Consider the following 20,704-nt stretch of genomic DNA (forward strand, 5'->3'; position numbering starts at 1 on the left):
CTCATTCTGTACGTCACGGACTAGTCTGTGGAGTAAAAAGCGATGGAATTCAAGTGCGAGAGCTCCCTGCACGGTGGTGACAATGTGCAGCCCGGCCTGGCCTCGGCCAAGGACAACCCTCACAGAGAGTGAGTTCAACTTAATGTAAATAAAGGACATGGTGGACAGAGATCCGATTGGCCCTTTATAGTAGACGACCATTCATTGTGCTGGCCTTGACCACAGCCAGGGCCACTAGAGGCCGCCAGCCACAGAGAGCAACACAGAGAGAAACAAGAATGCAAAGCCATTCATCGCCTCATTTCTGAAGCCACAGCTTTAACGATTGAACAATCCCGTCGTCCAAAGACCTCCTCCTCCACATCACGACAAACGGACAGAGAGCCCTGCCGTTAGCGCAGCGTGGTGGGGGCGGGGCGGTGATTGCCATTCCCTGACAGACCGTGTCATTAAGTTTCACCAATTTCCAGTACTTTTACTTCTACTCCACTACATCTCAGAGCCAAAATGTGTACTTTTACGTCACTACAATTAAACTTTAGTTACTAGTTACTAGTTTGCGATTTAAATTTTGATTAGAAAACATACATTAACCACATCAACCCTACACCTTTTGGCCATTTGAAAATAGCAGACGCGACCCATTGTGAGCTTGTAGATCTGCTATTTTCAATAGACTTTGTACACATTTTGAGGGACATTCTGCAATACGAGTACATTTTGATGCTGATACTTTTGTACTTTTACTCAAGCACATTTTCAATTCCGTACTTTTACTTACGGAGCAGTGCTAAATTGCAGTATTGGTACTTTTACTTAAGTAAAACAATGGAGTACTTTTTCCCACCACTGGCGAGAGGAGATGGGAGTGATTTAGGGTTTCTATCGTCGGGGTGATCAGTGGTCATTTGGTCGAGTCAATAAGGTGATTCAACGGTCAAATAACAGATAATGGGTTGTTGTCCTATATCCCTCCTTTAGGCTATATACATACACACACCATTTATCACAGGGACTTTAATCTGCCACGTGACATAGAACAAGGTACCCAGAAATGTATAAATTATAATAAAGCCAAGTTTTGTTTCAGCCGTCGCCTTAAAATATCACACGCTTGTTGTGAGGTCCAGTAAAGTAGACGCTGTTCACAAATCAATCTGAATACAAACACAGCAGCCTTAAAACTGCACTGCCAGTTCAAATATGATTACCAAACCTTGTGTGCTTTAAGGCAGGGGGTTCCCAAACTGGGGGTCGGGGACCCCAGGCCAGTCCCCCAGCAAGATGTGCATGCACCATTGTTTTCTCACTCAACAGTAAACAAACCAACAACATACAGTAAAGTTTAGACTAGACTCTAGTCACTAGAGGGCATGTCTGCACATTCTGTATGACCCAAGACCTTTTTAATACCAAATTGTCAAATTTGGTATTGAATTACATAAGATGTGAAGTGTGTGACGTTGTGGGGGTGCATACTTAGTTTAGACTAGTCATTGGTTAGACATGGGTTAAAGTTATAACATGACAATAAAGATTCAAAATTAGAAACCCATATACATTTATTTTTTTCCAAAAAGAAACCACGTTTCTGGTACACTGGATTCTCAAAACACAACAATATTGTACAAAAGAAAACAAAGAAAAAACTGAAAACTGAATGAAATGTAGCCTCCAATAATTATTGATGACGGTACAAAGTATTCTAACTAAACTAAACCCTTTGGGTGAACAGATGGAACGCTCCCAGACAGACTCTAGAATCAACCACAGCATCAGATGCTAAAGATTATAGAAAAACTAAGGCAACAAACAGCAGCAATACTATTATTATTGCTTCATATTTACATTTTTATTCTTGAGAATAAAAAAAGAACACTCAGCAGAAAGATGGCCTCCCTGTGGACAACCGCAGGGCTGCGCTTCAGAAAACAACGTGACAGAAAATGTGTCCGTGGAAAAACACCACGACAGGACAGGAGGAAGCCGTCATGACAACATGATGCCAGAAGAGAAAAGCCAAATTCCAATAACCCGAAAATCTCAGCCACTCGCTCACTCACACTCGGTCGCTCACACTCGGTCGCTCACACTCGCTCGCTCACACTCGCTCACTCACACTCGCTCACTCCAGCATGGCAACATTACGGTGAAATTGGTGATCGGTCGAAATATGTGAACATCTTGTTGACTTCACACAACTTACTTGGCCTGAATACTGTTAGGTTGAACTCTGCTAATGAAAAGAAACTGCAATGATTATTTACATTCAGACACTTACATTATTATGTGACGTGATTGTCACATATTTCAGCAGGTCACCAATTTACCCGGAACACCGCCGTGCTGTATAGTGATTTTAGGGTATTGGAATGTGGCTTCAGGGTCTGCCCAAGGAGAATAAGACTCGATACCAGTCCAGGACTGTGAAACAGGAGTCACCAACATGTCAGTACACGGCAAAGACTTGGTCTTTTAGATCTTCTGTTTCATACACCTTTATGATGTTCTTAATCTGATCATAACACCCACTTACTGAACGTCAAGTCCAACTAGTCCCAACTAGTACTAGTGGTTCTCAAATGTTATATTTTCTAAGGACCCCTGTAGCTCTGAGTGTTCAAATGAATGAACACTCGACTGATGACCCCTGCTGTGAACAGGATAAGACGAGAAATGATTGCGTAAAGGAAGAGAAACGTAAAGAGGCAGGCCCGGTAGAGAGAGGCAGGCCCGGTAGAGAGAGGCAGGCCCGGTAGAGAGAGAGAGGCAGGCCCGGTAGAGAGAGGCAGGCCCGGTAGAGAGAGAGAGGCAGGCCCGGTAGAGAGAGGCAGGCCCGGTAGAGAGAGGCAGGCCCGGTAGAGAGAGAGAGGCAGGCCCGGTAGAGAGAGGCAGGCCCGGTAGAGAGAGAGAGGCAGGCCCGGTAGAGAGAGGCATGCCCGGTAGAGAGAGAGAGGCAGGCCCGGTAGAGAGAGGCAGGCCCTGTAGTGTAGCGGTGAGAACAGGGAGTGATTGCTGATCCTACTTGGCTGACACAACAACAAGGTAAGAAAGAGCTGAACAAGAGACCTCATCCTTGGGCGTGAAAGAGTCTGGGTGAGGGGGGGGGGGGAGGTAAGGAATGACGGAGAGGAGACTGCACGTCAATATCGACCAGAAAGAGCAGGATGCGGTGGAAAGGATGGATGGATGGATGGATGGATGAGCGGACAGGAAGTGATGGGGAAGGTTCTGTTTCACGCGGCCGACCGCCGTCGGATGACAAACGCCCCCCTCTGTAGCTGGCCCAGGTAGATCCTCATCTTCGTGCTGTCGCTCGTCTTCCTCACCCAAATCTGAGGAGAGAAAAAAAAAGAACAAATCCCTCAAAAACGGTAATTTAGAACACACGTTCTACGGCCAAAATGGCTCACTGTAGACCAGGCGTTAGCATTCCTACTGCTAATGCCTTTCTACTGCTAATGTCACCATGCCAGATCATGGTCAGGGCGTTGGAACGCTGTTTGTTCCCCTACCGTACCCGGGGTGGGCAGATTGTTGGGCACTGCGAAAACGTATTTTTTGGTTTTGGTGCAATGAATTGGATTAGCCCTTGCCAATGAGCACCACTCTGACATGTCTCTCCTCTGTGTTGCCACCCAAGCTAATCTCCCCAGCCAAACAGCTGTACAGAATTATATTGGGATAAAATCTGACATCGCCTGCAAACAGCGACTCGGACAGTAGTCGTAGCCGAGACTCACCTCATTGGTTCCCACCGAGCTGATGACACAGCTGATTTTGGTGTTGTCCTTGGACTCCAAGTAGATGGCCTGGCTCTTGTGGTACCTGTGTACACACACACACACACACACACACACACACACACACACACACACACACACACACACACACACGCACACGCACACACGCACGATTATGGATTCGTTATGAATGGTTTCACTGCACATATATATATATATATATATATATACTAAATAATTGCACCCAGACAGACGAATAACTCAACCCCCCCAGGGACAGCTCTAACAATAGGTAATCTGACAGCCATGTCAAAACAAACACTCTTTTTCAGCCCCCAACTGTCACCGGGAGGAGTAGCCCCGCCTCTGAAGGTTGACGCCGCCCGACAACCACAACATGTGATGTTTAATGAGGCACGCTGCTGGGATAATGAGGCAGATCCTGACGGGTAAACTTGCCTTCGATCGCAGGTGACTGGGCACTGGTTAACAGTGTCGTTTTCCTCGACTAAAACTACGACCAAATTTTCAGCAAGTGTAAAATCAGTCATTACGACGGCATCAAGGCCAGACAAAATACATTTTAGTCAACTAAAACTAGACTAAACACTAAAACATTCTGAAACTAAAATAAAAATGTTGCGCCAAACATTCTGTTCGCCATATCATGGTTCCTCCGCCAAAACTGTTAGTATTTGGGCTGCGGACCCCCACCCACACCCATCTGAACATATTATGTCCCCAGAAGCAAAGATTTGAGTAAAGAAATGTTTGCCTTAAAAAGATACATTTCTCTCTTGAACTCTTTGGTAAAAATAGAAAACAAACTAAATGTTCTGGTCCAGGATACACATATCCAATCATCTGGAGGGACTGAACTCCACAAAGAGGCAGTTCTTAACCAGACATTTCACTCTCATCTAGTTTCAATTTATAGAGATTTATAGAGACGCGTCCAATTCCACTGGTTTGTCTTGTATCCTGTACGAGGACTCTCGCTGATTTGATACACATTGGTGTTCCGGCCTGAATATATTTTTGCCTAAATAGATTGCCTAAATAGCTGGAGAGACAGACGGTTACTGAACAACCACACTTTAGCAATACTTTCTATGTGAATATAGTTCCTCTTTATGAAAGGGGTAAGTGTATTGTTCAGATGCAGTGCCGATAGGCTGCACCAAACATCAAACAACAAACGAGGTCTCTATTGTAGAAGCAGACTGCAGCACTGTACATAATTCAGACACTTTCTTAGACTATTACATTCTCCCTTCGCTATCCAGTAGCTCTTAACTTAAGTAGTACACCAATATCCCTGTACTGTCTGTCTGCACACTGACTGCAGAATACAAAACAAAAAAAACACCAACCATCAAATTGTAAGTGCTTGAAGTGATATGTTGCCATCTAGTGGTATTAAACAGTATTACAGTCCAAGATCACCTGTTTGAGTTCATGAGTCAGTGGTTCTCAAAGAGGGGTCCAGGGATCTCCAGTGGTGCTTGGGGGGGGGGAGATATCAGACCTACAAGTTCATAGCGCAGTACCGAGTGCCGCGCTATGAACTTGTAGGTCTGCTATTTCTTTTAGATCGTGAAAATGTTGTGCAAATCTTTGAATATATATTCTTTCAGAGTGAACGTTTTTAACTAAAGTCTTTGCTTCTGGGGGGGTCCCTAGAACAACATATTTTCAGATGGGGGTCGGCAGCCAATTTCACAAGATTTCTGGGGTCCTTGACATGAAGATGTTTGAGAACGACTGACATATAAACATAGGTTTCAGAAAACTTTTAGGATGTAGAATGGTCCTCAGGTCTAAATGGGTTAAGAGAATCACTGGAGACACGGCTGTGAGCCTGACTCATGTACGCTGAAAAAGGACCCGTACCATCTTTTGTCGTAGTAGAGTTTCCCCTCCTCGATGCGGGCCTCGTAGCGCTGGGAGGGGCTCTCCATGGGGGTGGTGGGGAGGTGCTCTGGGGAGGAGGGGGAGACTGGCAGAGGAGAGAGGGGCTGTTAAATAAATGTACTCCACCATGTCAAACCCAGGAGTAAATCAATTGATAAAAGCATGACGAAATAATGCTCGATTCGTTGCGCTACGAGATGCGCGACTGATTAAAAACGTGCATGATGTTAAAAGGATCCCTGGCGAGTTATCCTTATGTAGCCTTAATAGATTGTAATTGCTCTATATTACTAAAATTACAAATAAAATAGCACCTTAAATATTGTATTCATTTTAGAAATAGTTAATCTTTCAATCAATAGGGAAATATTTCCTTACGGTCTAAAAGGTTGTGTTCATAATATTATGTCATAATCTGTTTATATCTGCATTTGAGAAAACAAGCCCATATTTCTAATCAGTTGAGATTGAGAATAAAAGGGCCTTGCAAACATGGAGTGATAAAACGCGCCTGTAGTTTATTTTCAACGAGACATTGGCGTTTTTTGCTCGGAGAAGTCACGGTTGCGAACCTTTTTTTATAATTTTTTATCCCATGATTTTGTAACCCATTTTTCACCCCTGTGTCAATCATCTAATGTGATCCTGGGCTCTACACACCCTCCGCCAACCTAGTCCCCATATATGGGGGACAAGGGGAGAGCAACAGACTTGAACTCATGCTTCCTTCATGCCTGAGTGTCCAAGTTGCTCCTTTACACCTGACAGGGGGGAGTTTCCCTGGTTGGACGTAGCGCGTGGAAGGAACACGTTATTCCAACCAGTTCCTTTCCCCTCCATCAGGCGCCCTGGCTGGCCAGGGGGAGGCAGTTTAGTGACCAGGATTACTGCATGTTTTTTGTGAGGGTACCTACCCTAAGGGACACGGGGAGAACATGCAAACTTCACACAGAAAGGCCCTTTACACATAGAACACATTAGTGTTATGCACATAGCACATGTGAATGCTCAAAACATTAAAAAGAAAAGAAAAGCACGTACAGTATTGTGAATAAACCTCAGCATTGTTATGGTCAACACAATTAACTGTGACTGTAATGCAGACATACCTGGACGCTTTGGTGACTTCAGCTGCAAAGAGAATATGTAGAGAAACATTAAAACATTAAAGTATGTAATGAGAAAATAAATCTTTGTGTCTTTGTGTTTCAGTATTTAAAGTTACCTTAGTTACCTTATTCAGTGTTCTTAGGTCTTCTGTGATCTGATCATCCGTTAGCAGGTAATTTAACTGGGGTGAGGTCAGTTAAGGAACATATTTAATAATAATAATAATATTAATATATAGTATATATAGTAATAATAGTAATTTAACTGGGGTGAGGTCCGTTAGGGAACGCCACACAGGGCACATATTTTTCGCATTATCGTGTCGGGTGGACACCTCCTACTGTAGTATGTCCAAAACTGACCTTTCAGGATTAAAATTCAAAAGTAGGAAAAATCCACAAATCTCAAAGCGTGTGGCTTCGTGCCACGTTTGGACCTTGTGCCTCTGCTACTTAGTGTGAGACGCTGCAGTATGCACACCAATTCAGGCTCCCCATACTTAGTGTGAGACGCTGTAGTATGCACACCAATTCAGGCTCCCCAGTTTCTTTACTTTTACTCCGGTAACGTTTCGGGCCGCAGTAGGTCTGAGGAAGGGCTGCGGCTCCAAAAACGTTGCCCGATTAAAAGTAAAGAAACTGGGGAGCCTGAATTGGTGTGCCGATCTTTTCATTTCTTATACGACTTCATTTTGATCCAGCACCTAGCCTAAAAGGTATAGATGTGCGTGTGCTTTTTGACTGTTTGTTCAGCCTCTCCTACTACTAGACGCTGTGTAGTATGATCACGTGGTAGGGCATAGATTTAACAGAAAGCGTGCAGAGGTTCTGTAAAGCAGTGGTTCCCAAAGTGGGGTCCGGGGACCCCCAGGGGTACTTCAGGGAGTTCCAGGGGGTCCCCAGCTAAATGATAGTTAGGAACCAAATGGACCCTTATGGGTCTGTAACTCTGAATCCGTTTGGTTCCGGGTTGAGAATCACTGGTCTCTGGAATATATTTTCTAATGGGGGTCCGCGGGCTAATTAGTGTCAATTTGGGGGTCCTTGACATGAAAAAGTTTGGGAACCACTGCTGTAAAGGATATCAGGTGCAGGTTTATAGGTTTAAAGGTTATGTAAAGGTTTAAAGGTTATGTAAAGGATATCAGGTGCAGGTTTATAGGTTTAAAGGTTATGTAAAGGTTTAAAGGTGATGTAAAGGATATCAGGTGCAGGTTTTCGTCGTTTGTCTGGAATGGGGACGGGGTCGTTGGGTCGCCTCCGCAGCTTCCTGGTCATGATGGGTTTCACCTCCATGGAATCTGTTCAGAGAGTCAAAGTTTTACGATTAGTCACACGTTACCGCAGTGAAATTTGGGGTGCAGTACTTAGTTTAGACAGTTTTTTACTTTAGACTAGTCATTGGTTAGACCAGTCATTAGTCCTACAACTACAACCCTCACCCTAACCTCCCACGGGGCAGCACACCTAAACCTAACCTTAAACCATGTCTAGCCAATGACTAGTCTAAACTAAGTATGCACCCCGAAATTTGTTCTCCGCATTTGACCCATCTCTCTTGGAGTGGTGAGCTGCAGCGTGCGGCGCGCTCGGAAATCATTAGTTGATTTGACCGCCCGAATCCAACCCAGTGATGCCGAGTGCCAAGCAGGGAGGCATTTAATTGGGTCCCATTTTTACAGTCTTTGTTTGGTATATGTCCCGGCCCGGGGATCGAACCCCCGACCTCCCAGTTTCAGGGCGGACACTCTAACCACAAGGCCACTGTCTGAGACGTGAGCACGTAACAGAACATTGGACACTCTGGGACTTAAACAACCACTACAGATGGTACGGTATGTACTGTACTGTGGGGGAAGGGGAGACTTCAAGATTCTAAATCTTAGCTTGCTCTGTTCCGTTTGTGGTCACAGACAAGATACACAAACCAACTGTCACTCTATCACATGCCGGGGTGTATACACAACTTCCAGAACTTCCACCAGTAGGTGATAGCAGATTAAGATCCAACATAACACAATCACAGTACAAAGGGCTTTAAGCAACTAGTGGACTAGTAAATCCACTAGTCTGACCTTGTTGACTAGTTTTTGTAGGACTCAAGATCAGCTAGATTATACTTATAGTCATGTACAACTAGTATAAAAAATTAAAAACTAAGCCTACCTATTTTTTTACATAATAGGTAGGCCTAGTTAAACAACTAGTCGACTAGTAAACTAGGCAATTAGTCAACTAGTAAAAATCACTAGACGTGAAAGCCCTCGTACATCACTGCTAAACCAACAGTCTCTCTGCTGTGGTCATACCAGTTATTACCACTACCACATTACCACTTACTAATACTAAAAAGGGAATTTAAAAATATAACACTCCCGGCCAGACCATGAATACAGCTGCTACTGAAATGATTTTTATGAGTATTAAATTATATGTATTTTAGCCGTGTTTAAAGGGACACTTCACCCTTTTTGCAAAAACATATATATATGTTAATGACGTTTAGAAGCTTTAGATCACTTTCCTGGGGGTATTTATGTGTGTAATATGTGGTTTTAGATATTTTAGATTGTAGCAGTGAGCCTGTTGTCTCTGATGTCATGGACACTGGTCTCACTACGTTCCTGGACTACAATTCCCATAATTATTTGGTGCACTGCTCCTCCTTGTGGATAGGGGGGAGAGCTGTCTTACTGAGACAACATGTAGTCCAGGAAGGAAGTGAGCCCAGTGTCCATGACATCAGAGACAAAAGGCTCACTGCTACAATCTAAAATATCTAAAACCACATATTACACACATAAAGACCCCCAGGAAAGTGATCTAAAGCTTCTAAACGTCATTAACATATATTTTTTTGCAAAAAGGGTGAAGTGTCCCTTTAATTAAAACTGTCCGTTATACACTGTGTTGTAAAAGATTGCCAAAAGGTACATTTCCATTTTATACTAATTGCCAACATCAAAACCCAATTTGCAGCAATATCTGGTTTCCCCAAATATAATGGCTGCAACAGAGTGCTTATGCACTCGTACGGCACTAATCACAACAACTCAGAACCACTGATGTAAATATGTTTTCAATGTGATGATGGGTCCCGGGACCCAGGGGTGATCCTTTAGATGGGTCCCCAGGACCCAGGGGTGATCCTTTAGAGATGGGTCCCAGGGACATTTTATGAGTCTTACTTCAACGACATACAGTACAGAGTACAATATTGCATCCCAGGACAACCCCGGAGGGAGACATGATGATTACCAAAGTGTCACCATGCAACTCCTTGGGTCCAAACGGTTGCAAGGAGTTAACGCTGAAACCGTCTCGACCCTTTGGTGTGGTTTGGGGCCATTGAATCACTAGGGTCGACGTGGGTCAACGTGCAACAAGACACACCACAGGACAACGCTAAAAACCGCCTTGACCCTTTGGTGTGGTTTAGGGCTATTTGAGTCACTGCAGAACATGTATATTTTAGTAGGACCGTAGGACAGCGTATACGCGTCCTGATTTATTCATGTTGCGCCATGCGTTGGTTTATGAAACACACCGTTGGCCTCGCTGTGTTTCATTTTTTCACCTCTCCAGTTGCTATGCACCGTTGCTAGGGCACCGCCCCCGCACCGTTTGTTTTCACTCAACCACACTGGCTTCTGTTTTAGGACGCAACTTTGCCGGCTTTTTTCTCTGTGTACGGACATGTCGGTTGACCCCCTGACGCCCCCCTCTGGTCACCCCCCCCCCCCACGTACCGCCTGTCAGCTCCATCGTCAACTTCTCGTTCTCAATCATCTTCTTCTTCTCCTCCAGCTCAGCGATTAAGTTCTCTTTCAACTCGACCTTCTTGTCGTCAAACTCCTTCACGGCGGCCTTCTTCTCCTTGATGTAGTTCCTCTCCACCTGCTCTGTCTGGAGGGGGGGGGGGGGGGGGGAGGGAGCGCAGAGACACGGCGGAAAGAGGTCAGAATAAAATAAAAAATCTAATAAAAAAATCTTGTTCAGCAGTCCAATTGCTGCTAGATAGAAAACGGTTCATTCAGGAGTCTCTGGTGTTATTGCTCATGAATGCTCCTGTACACAACTTAAAAGAGACTAGCTGAGGTGTTACAACAACAAGTCACAATTGCAACTGTGAAACGTGGAGTGCCATAAACTGCAGCATGAACGAACGGTGCTTACCTCAAGCTGGAGGAACAGATCTGCGAAGACAGAAGAGATGAAAATGGTGTGAGTGTCTCTGTTAACAAAACATCAGCAAAGAGATCCAACATGGTGGTATGTGTGTGTAAACAGATCCAACATGGTGGTATGTGTGTGTAAACAGATCCAACATGGTGGTATGTGTGTGTAAACAGATCCAACATGGTGGTATGTGTGTGTAAACAGATCCAACATGGTGGTATGTGTGTGTAAAACGTCAACGTCGTGTTCTCTCAGTGTTACTGAAACCTTACCCGCGTTGCGGAGTCTCTCTTTGTACTGCTGGTCCAACTTCTTCATTCTCTTCTGGTACTCTTGTAGCGTTCCTGCAACGCCAATGTAACCTTTTACTAAACTGACGTTATTGTCCTGGTGAATTCCCAGATCATTATCTGCATAAAACTGGTAGAAGATGTTGCTGCAGGAACACAGCACCACCGACCCACTGGACTATCTATCCACTGGATCTATTCTGGAAAATCACTGTTAACCAATTCAGGACGGGAACCCCTTGTGGTGTTTTAAGCAGTGTTGGGAAAGTTCTTTTTTTTTTAATGAACTAGTTCAGTTCACAGGTCAAACATTTAAAAATGAACTCGTTCTATTATCGTTCTTTTTCGTTATTTTTTTTTGTATTATAGCCACAGCCCATAGGAATAAAGTCTGCTATTGGGAATGAACTCCAAACTTTGGGATTAATAAAGTGACAACTTCTACAATATCTCCATTACCATTATCCAAATTAATTTCTTATCATTTTTTTGGAAATAATAGCTCTTTTGCAATGTGAAATGCCAGCGAATTCTTAATCCTTTTCCTCATCTTTTATGGGCACACTTGTGAAAGCTGCATGCTTTCACAAGTACGGCTGAGAAAGATTAGTTAATTTGTGTCGGATAAGGACTTATTGGTGGGGTTTCCGCTAGATATTAAGGCCTGTTTAGGGTGTGTTTTAGCAGAGTCTTTGAGTCTGCAGCCAATAACATTATATTTCTGGGGGTCCTTGACATGAAATAGCTTGAAGAAACACGGATATAGAAGAAAACATAGGTTTCTCCAGAAAACATTTGTAGAATCTGGCATCAGGTCTGAAATGGATGAATGAAATAAATCAATGGGAGTGCAAAACAAAAAGAGAAACGCGTCTAGGATTACCTACCTTCTTGTAATTGCTGCAACTGTCTTTTCAAAGAGGCCAGTTTGTCTTGGTACATCCTGCAACACAAACATGGATCAGAGAGATGAACTCGTTCACCGTCTGCAACGGCAGCAAGACACTCACGCCGCTCTCCTACTTAATAATGTTCTATTCCATTTCAATCACTTTTACACTGCCCCAAAATAAAACGCTTTCTCAGGTGCGGTTTGAGAATAATTCCATGAAATCTTCTATCGAGTGGCATGCGGGTTGGATTTTAAACATCCTCCTTAATACCATGGTAACAGGTACGGTACTGAAATATCTCAAAACAAACAAAGCCTCAGAATGGCTTTGTATTTAAATGGAATTTACGTTTGGACTCAAAGCAGTGTGGGGTAGAGCAGACTTCACACTGGGAAAATGAAATCCATGCTCAAACATAGGTGTAAGTTGATGGGCTGTTTCAGGGCTGTTTTTGGGATCGCACCATTTACAAACATGTTACATAAAACGTTCAGATTTCAAATATAAAGTACTCTCACCACACGTGCCACGGGCGTTAAGACATTTCCTGGTACAGCGATTAGCACTGCTGCGTTCCACGTTGTTTAATAATAAAAGGCATTTTTATCCGAGCGCCCCGGCACAAACAGTGTGCGTTCAGAAAACTCAGTTGGACAGCGGGGGAATGCACTTGCCCAATAGTTTGTATTGGCAGTGCGGTCAGCGTGCCTATATCGAACACACCCAGTGTTTCAGAGTGCAGCACATTTTTCCACCGATATGGGGCGCGTAGTTGAAAGCCTTTTGGCCGGAAAAAAAACAACAGCTCGGATAAACAACGCAGAATGCCAATATAACCGTACCAGGAAAATTCTAACATCCCGTGGCACCTGTAGCTAGTACTTTATATTTGAATACCGTTTAATAACAGGTTGTCTGCATCATATCACTTACTTAATGACAAAGACACACACTTACTGTTCTTTGATTTCCACATAGTCATCCTCATCATGCTTGGCCAGGTCTGTTTCACTGGCATCCTCGGTGTCTGCAGAGAAAAGACAAGATGTCAAAGCAGAGCCATAGAGTAGGACAGAGTTACATCCTCGGTGTCTGCAGAGAAAAGACAAGATGTCAAAGCAGAGCCATAGAGTAGGACAGAGTTACATCCTCGGTGTCTGCAGAGAAAAGACAAGATGTCAAAGCAGAGCCATAGAGTAGGACAGAGTTACATCCTCGGTGTCTGCAGAGAAAAGACAAGATGTCAAAGCAGAGCCATAGAGTAGGACAGAGTTACATCCTCGGTGTCTGCAGAGAAAAGACAAGATGTCAAAGCAGAGCCATAGAGTAGGACAGAGTTACATCCTCGGTGTCTGCAGAGAAAAGACAAGATGTCAAAGCAGAGCCATAGAGTAGGACAGAGTTACATCCTCGGTGTCTGCAGAGAAAAGACAAGATGTCAAAGCAGAGCCATAGAGTAGGACAGAGTTACATCCTCGGTGTCTGCAGAGAAAAGACAAGATGTCAAAGCAGAGCCATAGAGTAGGACAGAGTTACATCCTCGGTGTCTGCAGAGAAAAGACAAGATGTCAAAGCAGAGCCATAGAGTAGGACAGAGTTACATCCTCGGTGTCTGCAGAGAAAAGACAAGATGTCAAAGCAGAGCCATAGAGTAGGACAGAGTTACATCCTCGGTGTCTGCAGAGAAAAGACAAGATGTCAAAGCAGAGCCATAGAGTAGGACAGAGTTACATCCTCGGTGTCTGCAGAGAAAAGACAAGATGTCAAAGCAGAGCCATAGAGTAGGACAGAGTTACATCCTCGGTGTCTGCAGAGAAAAGACAAGATGTCAAAGCAGAGCCATAGAGTAGGACAGAGTTACATCCTCGGTGTCTGCAGAGAAAAGACAAGATGTCAAAGCAGAGCCATAGAGTAGGACAGAGTTACATCCTCGGTGTCTGCAGAGAAAAGACAAGATGTCAAAGCAGAGCCATAGAGTAGGACAGAGTTACATCCTCGGTGTCTGCAGAGAAAAGACAAGATGTCAAAGCAGAGCCATAGAGTAGGACAGAGTTACATCCTCGGTGTCTGCAGAGAAAAGACAAGATGTCAAAGCAGAGCCATAGAGTAGGACAGAGTTACATCCTCGGTGTCTGCAGAGAAAAGACAAGATGTCAAAGCAGAGCCATAGAGTAGGACAGAGTTACATCCTCGGTGTCTGCAGAGAAAAGACAAGATGTCAAAGCAGAGCCATAGAGTAGGACAGAGTTACATCCTCGGTGTCTGCAGAGAAAAGACAAGATGTCAAAGCAGAGCCATAGAGTAGGACAGAGTTACATCCTCGGTGTCTGCAGAGAAAAGACAAGATGTCAAAGCAGAGCCATAGAGTAGGACAGAGTTACATCCTCGGTGTCTGCAGAGAAAAGACAAGATGTCAAAGCAGAGCCATAGAGTAGGACAGAGTTACATCCTCGGTGTCTGCAGAGAAAAGACAAGATGTCAAAGCAGAGCCATAGAGTAGGACAGAGTTACATCCTCGGTGTCTGCAGAGAAAAGACAAGATGTCAAAGCAGAGCCATAGAGTAGGACAGAGTTACATCCTCGGTGTCTGCAGAGAAAAGACAAGATGTCAAAGCAGAGCCATAGAGTAGGACAGAGTTACATCCTCGGTGTCTGCAGAGAAAAGACAAGATGTCAAAGCAGAGCCATAGAGTAGGACAGAGTTACATCCTCGGTGTCTGCAGAGAAAAGACAAGATGTCAAAGCAGAGCCATAGAGTAGGACAGAGTTACATCCTCGGTGTCTGCAGAGAAAAGACAAGATGTCAAAGCAGAGCCATAGAGTAGGACAGAGTTACATCCTCGGTGTCTGCAGAGAAAAGACAAGATGTCAAAGCAGAGCCATAGAGTAGGACAGAGTTACATCCTCGGTGTCTGCAGAGAAAAGACAAGATGTCAAAGCAGAGCCATAGAGTAGGACAGAGTTACATCCTCGGTGTCTGCAGAGAAAAGACAAGATGTCAAAGCAGAGCCATAGAGTAGGACAGAGTTACATCCTCGGTGTCTGCAGAGAAAAGACAAGATGTCAAAGCAGAGCCATAGAGTAGGACAGAGTTACATCCTCGGTGTCTGCAGAGAAAAGACAAGATGTCAAAGCAGAGCCATAGAGTAGGACAGAGTTACATCCTCGGTGTCTGCAGAGAAGCACAGACAAGATGTCAAAGCAGAGCCATAGAGTAGGACAGAGTTACATCCTCGGTGTCTGCAGAGAAGCAAAGACAAGATGTCAAAGCAGAGCCATAGAGTAGGACAGAGTTACATCCTCGGTGTCTGCAGAGAAGCACAGACAAGATGTCAAAGCAGAGCCATAGAGTAGGACAGAGTTACATCCTCGGTGTCTGCAGAGAAGCAAAGACAAGATGTCAAAGCAGAGCCATAGAGTAGGACAGAGTTACATCCTCGGTGTCTGCAGAGAAGCACAGACAAGATGTCAAAGCAGAGCCATAGAGTAGGACAGAGTTACATCCTCGGTGTCTGCAGAGAAGCAAAGACAAGATGTCAAAGCAGAGCCATAGAGTAGGACAGAGTTACATCCTCGGTGTCTGCAGAGAAGCAAAGACAAGGTGTCAAAGCAGAGCCATAGAGTAGGACAGAGTTACATCCTCGGTGTCTGCAGAGAAGCAAAGACAAGATGTCAAAGCAGAGCCATAGAGTAGGACAGAGTTACATCCTCGGTGTCTGCAGAGAAGCAAAGACAAGGTGTCAAAGCAGAGCCATAGAGTGACCTCCGTAGAGTGACCTCCGTTCACTTCATGGGACCCTGCAGTCCAATGGCGGCTCTCCTACATAGACTTCTATTGAATGGGGACAACCGGAAGTATTGAACGGGGACAACAATCGGAAGTTTACGGAATGCATTGGACTCTATGGGCTCACGCGAGTACATTAATGAACCACGTGACCGTGCTGTTTTATGCCCCCTCAATAATCGCAACCCTTCTATTCGATGGCTCTGAGTCAAAGAGACAAGATAGAACACACAGTACAGTGTCCAATCAGCTTCCTTCTTGTGCAATGATCTGAGCCAGCAGATCATGCAGTCAGCTCATAAACCATGCCAGGGTGCAACCACCTGCACACTCCATCCATGCCCTGGAAGCACTGTCTGTTACCAGTCCAATGCAGCTAAGCCTGGTTTATACTTCAGTTGCATGCATTGCAGTAAATAGCAGATATACAAGCTCAGTAGATAGATCAGCCATTTACTGAGCCCGACAACGAACGGCACGCAACTTACTATAAATGAGGCTTTCAGCCTTGCCAACGGCACGGCACCACACCGGGCCTACAACGCTGAGATGAAGTTGAAGAGACAGACAGGACTCGGAGTCACAGGACAGCGCGTGAATCCACACAACGTGCGGTGCGTGGCAACCAACCGGCCCTGCGGCCGTTTTTCATCTTGACAGTTCAGAATGATCCACGTAGAGATGAGATGATGACACATCCCCCAAAACTATATTATCACCCCATTATCACTCTGACAAAAAACACCCAACCTTCTTTGAGACGTCGTCATCCCAGACCCTGCACTTCCACCACGGTCCCCTAACGGTAGATGTCTCTGTCAAGGCCGACCGTGGGTCTGTCTGCCGCATGGAGGAGGAGGAGGACGCCGGGCCGGGTCGGTGGGATTAAAGTCTCTCTCCAATTAGAGTCTCTCTCCAACTCTTCCGTGTCCCAGCCAGCCAGCTGCCCAGCCAGCTCAGCCAGCCTGCAGCAGCAGCTCTCGTTGCTAACGTTAGCATGTTACCATTTAGCGAGGAGTGGAAGGAAGGGAAGGCGGTGCGAGGAGTGGACGGAGTCAGGCAGGCAGTCGATCGACGCCAACAGAACAGAAACAGGGGCCGACAGAACAACACGACACTAACTAAACAACTCGCCACCACCGGGCCCAAGTTTAGTTTGATCATCAGCCACGTTTTAGAAACATAAAACACGGCAATAATAAAAGACGACGCCGGTGGTACACGTTAAGAAAGAAGGCCAGGCCCCCAGCCGGCCGGCAGGGCAGGCACAGAGCTGACACAGCACCTTTTCGGTGACCAGCAGCCGGACAGGCCAGCCCAGCCAGCTAGCAGCAGCGTCGGGTCCGTCCGAAGGGACGTGCCCCGGCCGGTGTTAGCTTCAACTTAGCCACCAGCTGCATCGAAACCCTTCTTTTTTTAGCTCCATTGATCATGTTAAAAAAAACCCACGACGAACAGGTAAACCAACCGTGCAGGCCAGGCAGGCCGGCCGGGACGGTCCGTGAAAATAATTGGATCCTATATAATATCGGCTCTAATAAACGACCAAAATGGAGTTAGTTTAGTAGGGTAGTTTTGTCTAACAAAACTAACCAAAGCAATAATACCTCGCATCGCTGTCATGTCATCCTCTCTCCCGGACAGCGTCCTGTCCTGTGTGTCTCTCTCATGCAGTCATAGTGGTGGTGTGGTGGTTTAAAGGACGGAGGACACACACACACACACTGACGGCACGCGAGCAGAGGGGAGAAGGTTGTTTCGGTTGCGGACTTTGCGGTGCTGCTGTGTGTGTGTGTCTGTGTGAGAGAGAGAGAGAGAGAGACAGTGTGTGTGTGTGGTGCTCGTGTAATACTCTCCCCATCGCTGGGAACGAAAGATAAGCAGCCGAGTTGTTGGCAAAAAAAATATTAATAATTATTAATATAATAAATAACATATCTACATTCTACATCTACACGCTAATAAACGCGTCGCATTGTTAGGTTAATATTGTAGATCTGTTCTTTCGTCTTTTATTTTATTTATTTGTTTAGGATTTATTTTTATTATTAATTTAAAACGAATCGTGCAATGTGTCTTGAAATGAACACATTTATTTAAAGCCAGCCACGCGAGAGGACAGGCTTTTCGTCGGTCATATATAACTCAAAACCGCGAGATAAAATGTAAAAAAATAAAAGAAAAAAATAACGTAATTTCGAATTGAGAAAATGGAAAATAAACACACTGGGAGTATTTACTATTTATCATACATGATCCGTTAAAGTTTGTCTTTTTAAAGACATTGGTGATTTAATTTCCAGCGGGTTTCACTTTCAATCAAACCTCAGCCAGCCAAAACATCGTTTTAGCGCGTTTTAAACATCTAGCGGGGCGGTGTTGTTATGTTTTTTTTTTTTACCTCTTATTTAAAAAACTCCCAGACGCAGCGAGCAGAGTAGTACCAGACGCGTATTAAACCTTTTATTACACAAGTTGTATTAACATTAATAATTCCGTGTGTCCAGCAAGTAGTCTGAGCCCACGTTCGGTTGCTTCGGGGTTGTTAGGTTTGTTCGGGTTGGTTGTTGTTGTATTTTTTTGTATTTTCTCTACCTTCTTCAGAGTCTCTCCCTCTGAAGCTGTGATCCTCCTCGTCCTCCACGCTATCCACCTCCTCCTCGTCGTTGTAATAATCCACCATGGGCGACAGCAGCGTTGAGGCCATTATTATAATAGCAGCCGTACCGTGTACAGAATGTAAACAAAACGTCCAAAATAAACATGTAAACAAAACGTCCAAAATAAACAACAATCTTATTTGTGTTTTGGTTTTTTTGCACACACACATACACACACATACACACACACACACTGGGGCTTCGCTTGGAACAGCGCCTACAACTGCCAGGACCAGGTCGGAGCTGTCCGACGATACGCCTGCATACGGTATACACATTAATTCATTATCAATCGGTTCTATACGTGTAAAGGCTGTGAACGGATGATGGCTGAATTATTTTTCACCTTTGATTGATGTTATTATTACTAATTTACATGTTTTACAGTAGCTTTGTATGTCGAGATTGAAACAGGCGCGTAGGCGCCTACCATGTTTTTTTTCTTTATTATTGTTTTTATTTAATTTTGTATCTGTAGCCTATGACTTTATCTTGAGCAAATAAAAAGTGTTTCTATGCATTTGGTGTATTACCTTGTGTTGTTCTTTCTCACTGTAAATCGCTCTGGTTTAACTGTAAAGTCCATAGAGTTATATATAGGTTAAAGTCAAGAGCGGTCTGCTAAATGTCCAGTGACCACCACTGACGCTGTACACACATTCTGCCACCAGAGGTCGCTGCAGCTCAACAATGTACACCGCAACTCGGCGTGTGTGAGTAACCACCAGGCTTTCCACCTCGGAGGAAAAGTGTAATTGATTGATTGATTATTGATTGATTGAATACTATCAGTTTGTAAAAAGAAGCACAGGGAAGTACAGTCTGCTAGGAATATTTTATTTTAAACCCAAGAAAGCCTACTTGGCTACTTGAGTTGAACCCGGGCAGCCTGGGTGAAAAGCAAAGATTCCTATAACTGCAGCGACCATATATGTTATTTTTTAGATTAGATTAGATTACATTTATTGTCACTGCACATAGTATACAAATACTTTGACAATGAAATGAAGGGTGGCGTCTAGCCAGAAGTGCAATACATAACAGTAATGCAGTAAATGAGAGAATAAGTACAGAAAAATGTACAGTATGTACAGTAATGTATACAGAATAATAAATAGAATAAATGGCGCTGTAGGTCCTCCCTGTTGCTGTCCTATTCAATCATTGAATCTTAACTTAACTCTGAGAGTGTACAAATGGACCCTAGCAGGTCCATTTGGTTCCATTTGTACACTCTCATGTTACAGACCCATAAGGGTCCATTTGTTTCCAAACTATATAATTTACCTGGGGACCCCCTGGAACTCCCTGAAAGACCCCTGGGTGGCCCCCAGACCCCACTTGGGGAACCACTGGCCTAGACTACTATTACAGTACCTAGTGGTGACGGGTAAAAATGTTCACTATTCACTTTTCACTATTCACTATAGTCACTATATTCAAAGTATTTTATTTATTCAACAGCTGACTTCAACATGCTTAAATGTGAGAAAACAACAACCTTCATACTATAAGTAATGTTGTGAAGTCCAAAGTACAATATTATGTGTCTTTAATAGAAATGTAATGTTTTGGTGTTAAAAAGAAGAAACTCAAATAATGTAGCCTAATGTAATTGAGTACAGTACTTGAGTACAGTAGCCTTTTCCACAATTTTCCACAATTTTCCACAATTCCTCCGCAACACTCCGCAATTTTCCACAATTTTCCACAATTCCTCCGCAACACTCCGCAATTTTTCCGCAATTTCCGCAATTTCCGCAATTTTTAAAAAAATTCAAAAAACGATGGGCTATAACCCATCGTTTTTTCACAATTCCTCCGCAACAATCCGCAATTTTTGCGCAATTTCGTAATTTTTCAAAAAAATAAAAAAAACGATGGGCTATAACACATCGTTTTTTCCGCAATTTCGCAATTTTTCAAAAAATTAAAAAAACGATGGGCTATAACCCATCGTTTTTTCCGCAATTTCCGCAATTGAAACAATTGAAACGACACTGGTCAGAGGCGGTTTAATGAACTTGTCATGACACCACCTCCTTCATAAGACACTCCATAGTGCAGTGTGCCAGCTCGCTGATAAGACCCCCACCGTCTCAGTCAATAGCACGTTTTGTTGGGCGTCC

At 44.2% G+C, this 20,704-nt stretch overlaps 1 protein-coding gene across 1 annotated transcript; it reads right to left on the reverse strand.

Moving 5' to 3' along the window:
* Positions 1-1,544: 1,544 nt before the first annotated feature.
* Positions 1,545-18,673, reverse strand: suds3 (SDS3 homolog, SIN3A corepressor complex component). The gene is made up of 12 exons (XM_080756136.1): positions 18,511-18,673; positions 13,086-13,155; positions 12,123-12,178; positions 11,218-11,289; positions 10,943-10,962; positions 10,516-10,672; positions 7,961-8,067; positions 6,892-6,948; positions 6,767-6,788; positions 5,637-5,742; positions 3,744-3,828; positions 1,545-3,335 (listed from the first exon to the last, which is right to left on the reverse strand). Exons 1-12 carry the CDS (start codon positions 18,620-18,622, stop codon positions 3,237-3,239), a joined length of 963 nt encoding a protein of 320 aa, XP_080612262.1. The 5' UTR covers positions 18,623-18,673; the 3' UTR covers positions 1,545-3,236.
* Between the last annotated feature and the right edge of the window lie 2,031 nt (positions 18,674-20,704).

This window comes from Protomyctophum bolini, assembly GCF_963924005.1.
Source record: "Protomyctophum bolini genome assembly, chromosome: 22".
NCBI classification, from domain to species: domain Eukaryota; kingdom Metazoa; phylum Chordata; class Actinopteri; order Myctophiformes; family Myctophidae; genus Protomyctophum; species Protomyctophum bolini.

Coding starts and splice junctions, on each gene's coding strand:
- suds3 (XM_080756136.1), bottom strand. CDS start 18,622: ATGGCCTCAACGCTGCTGTCGCCCATGGTGGATTATTACAACGACGAG. Junction 10,963..11,217: donor AGAGAGACTCCGCAACGCGG/GTAAGGTTTCAG, acceptor CTGTCTTCGCAG/ATCTGTTCCTCCAGCTTGAG. Junction 5,743..6,766: donor GAAGTCACCAAAGCGTCCAG/GTATGTCTGCAT, acceptor CTCCTCTGCCAG/TCTCCCCCTCCTCCCCAGAG.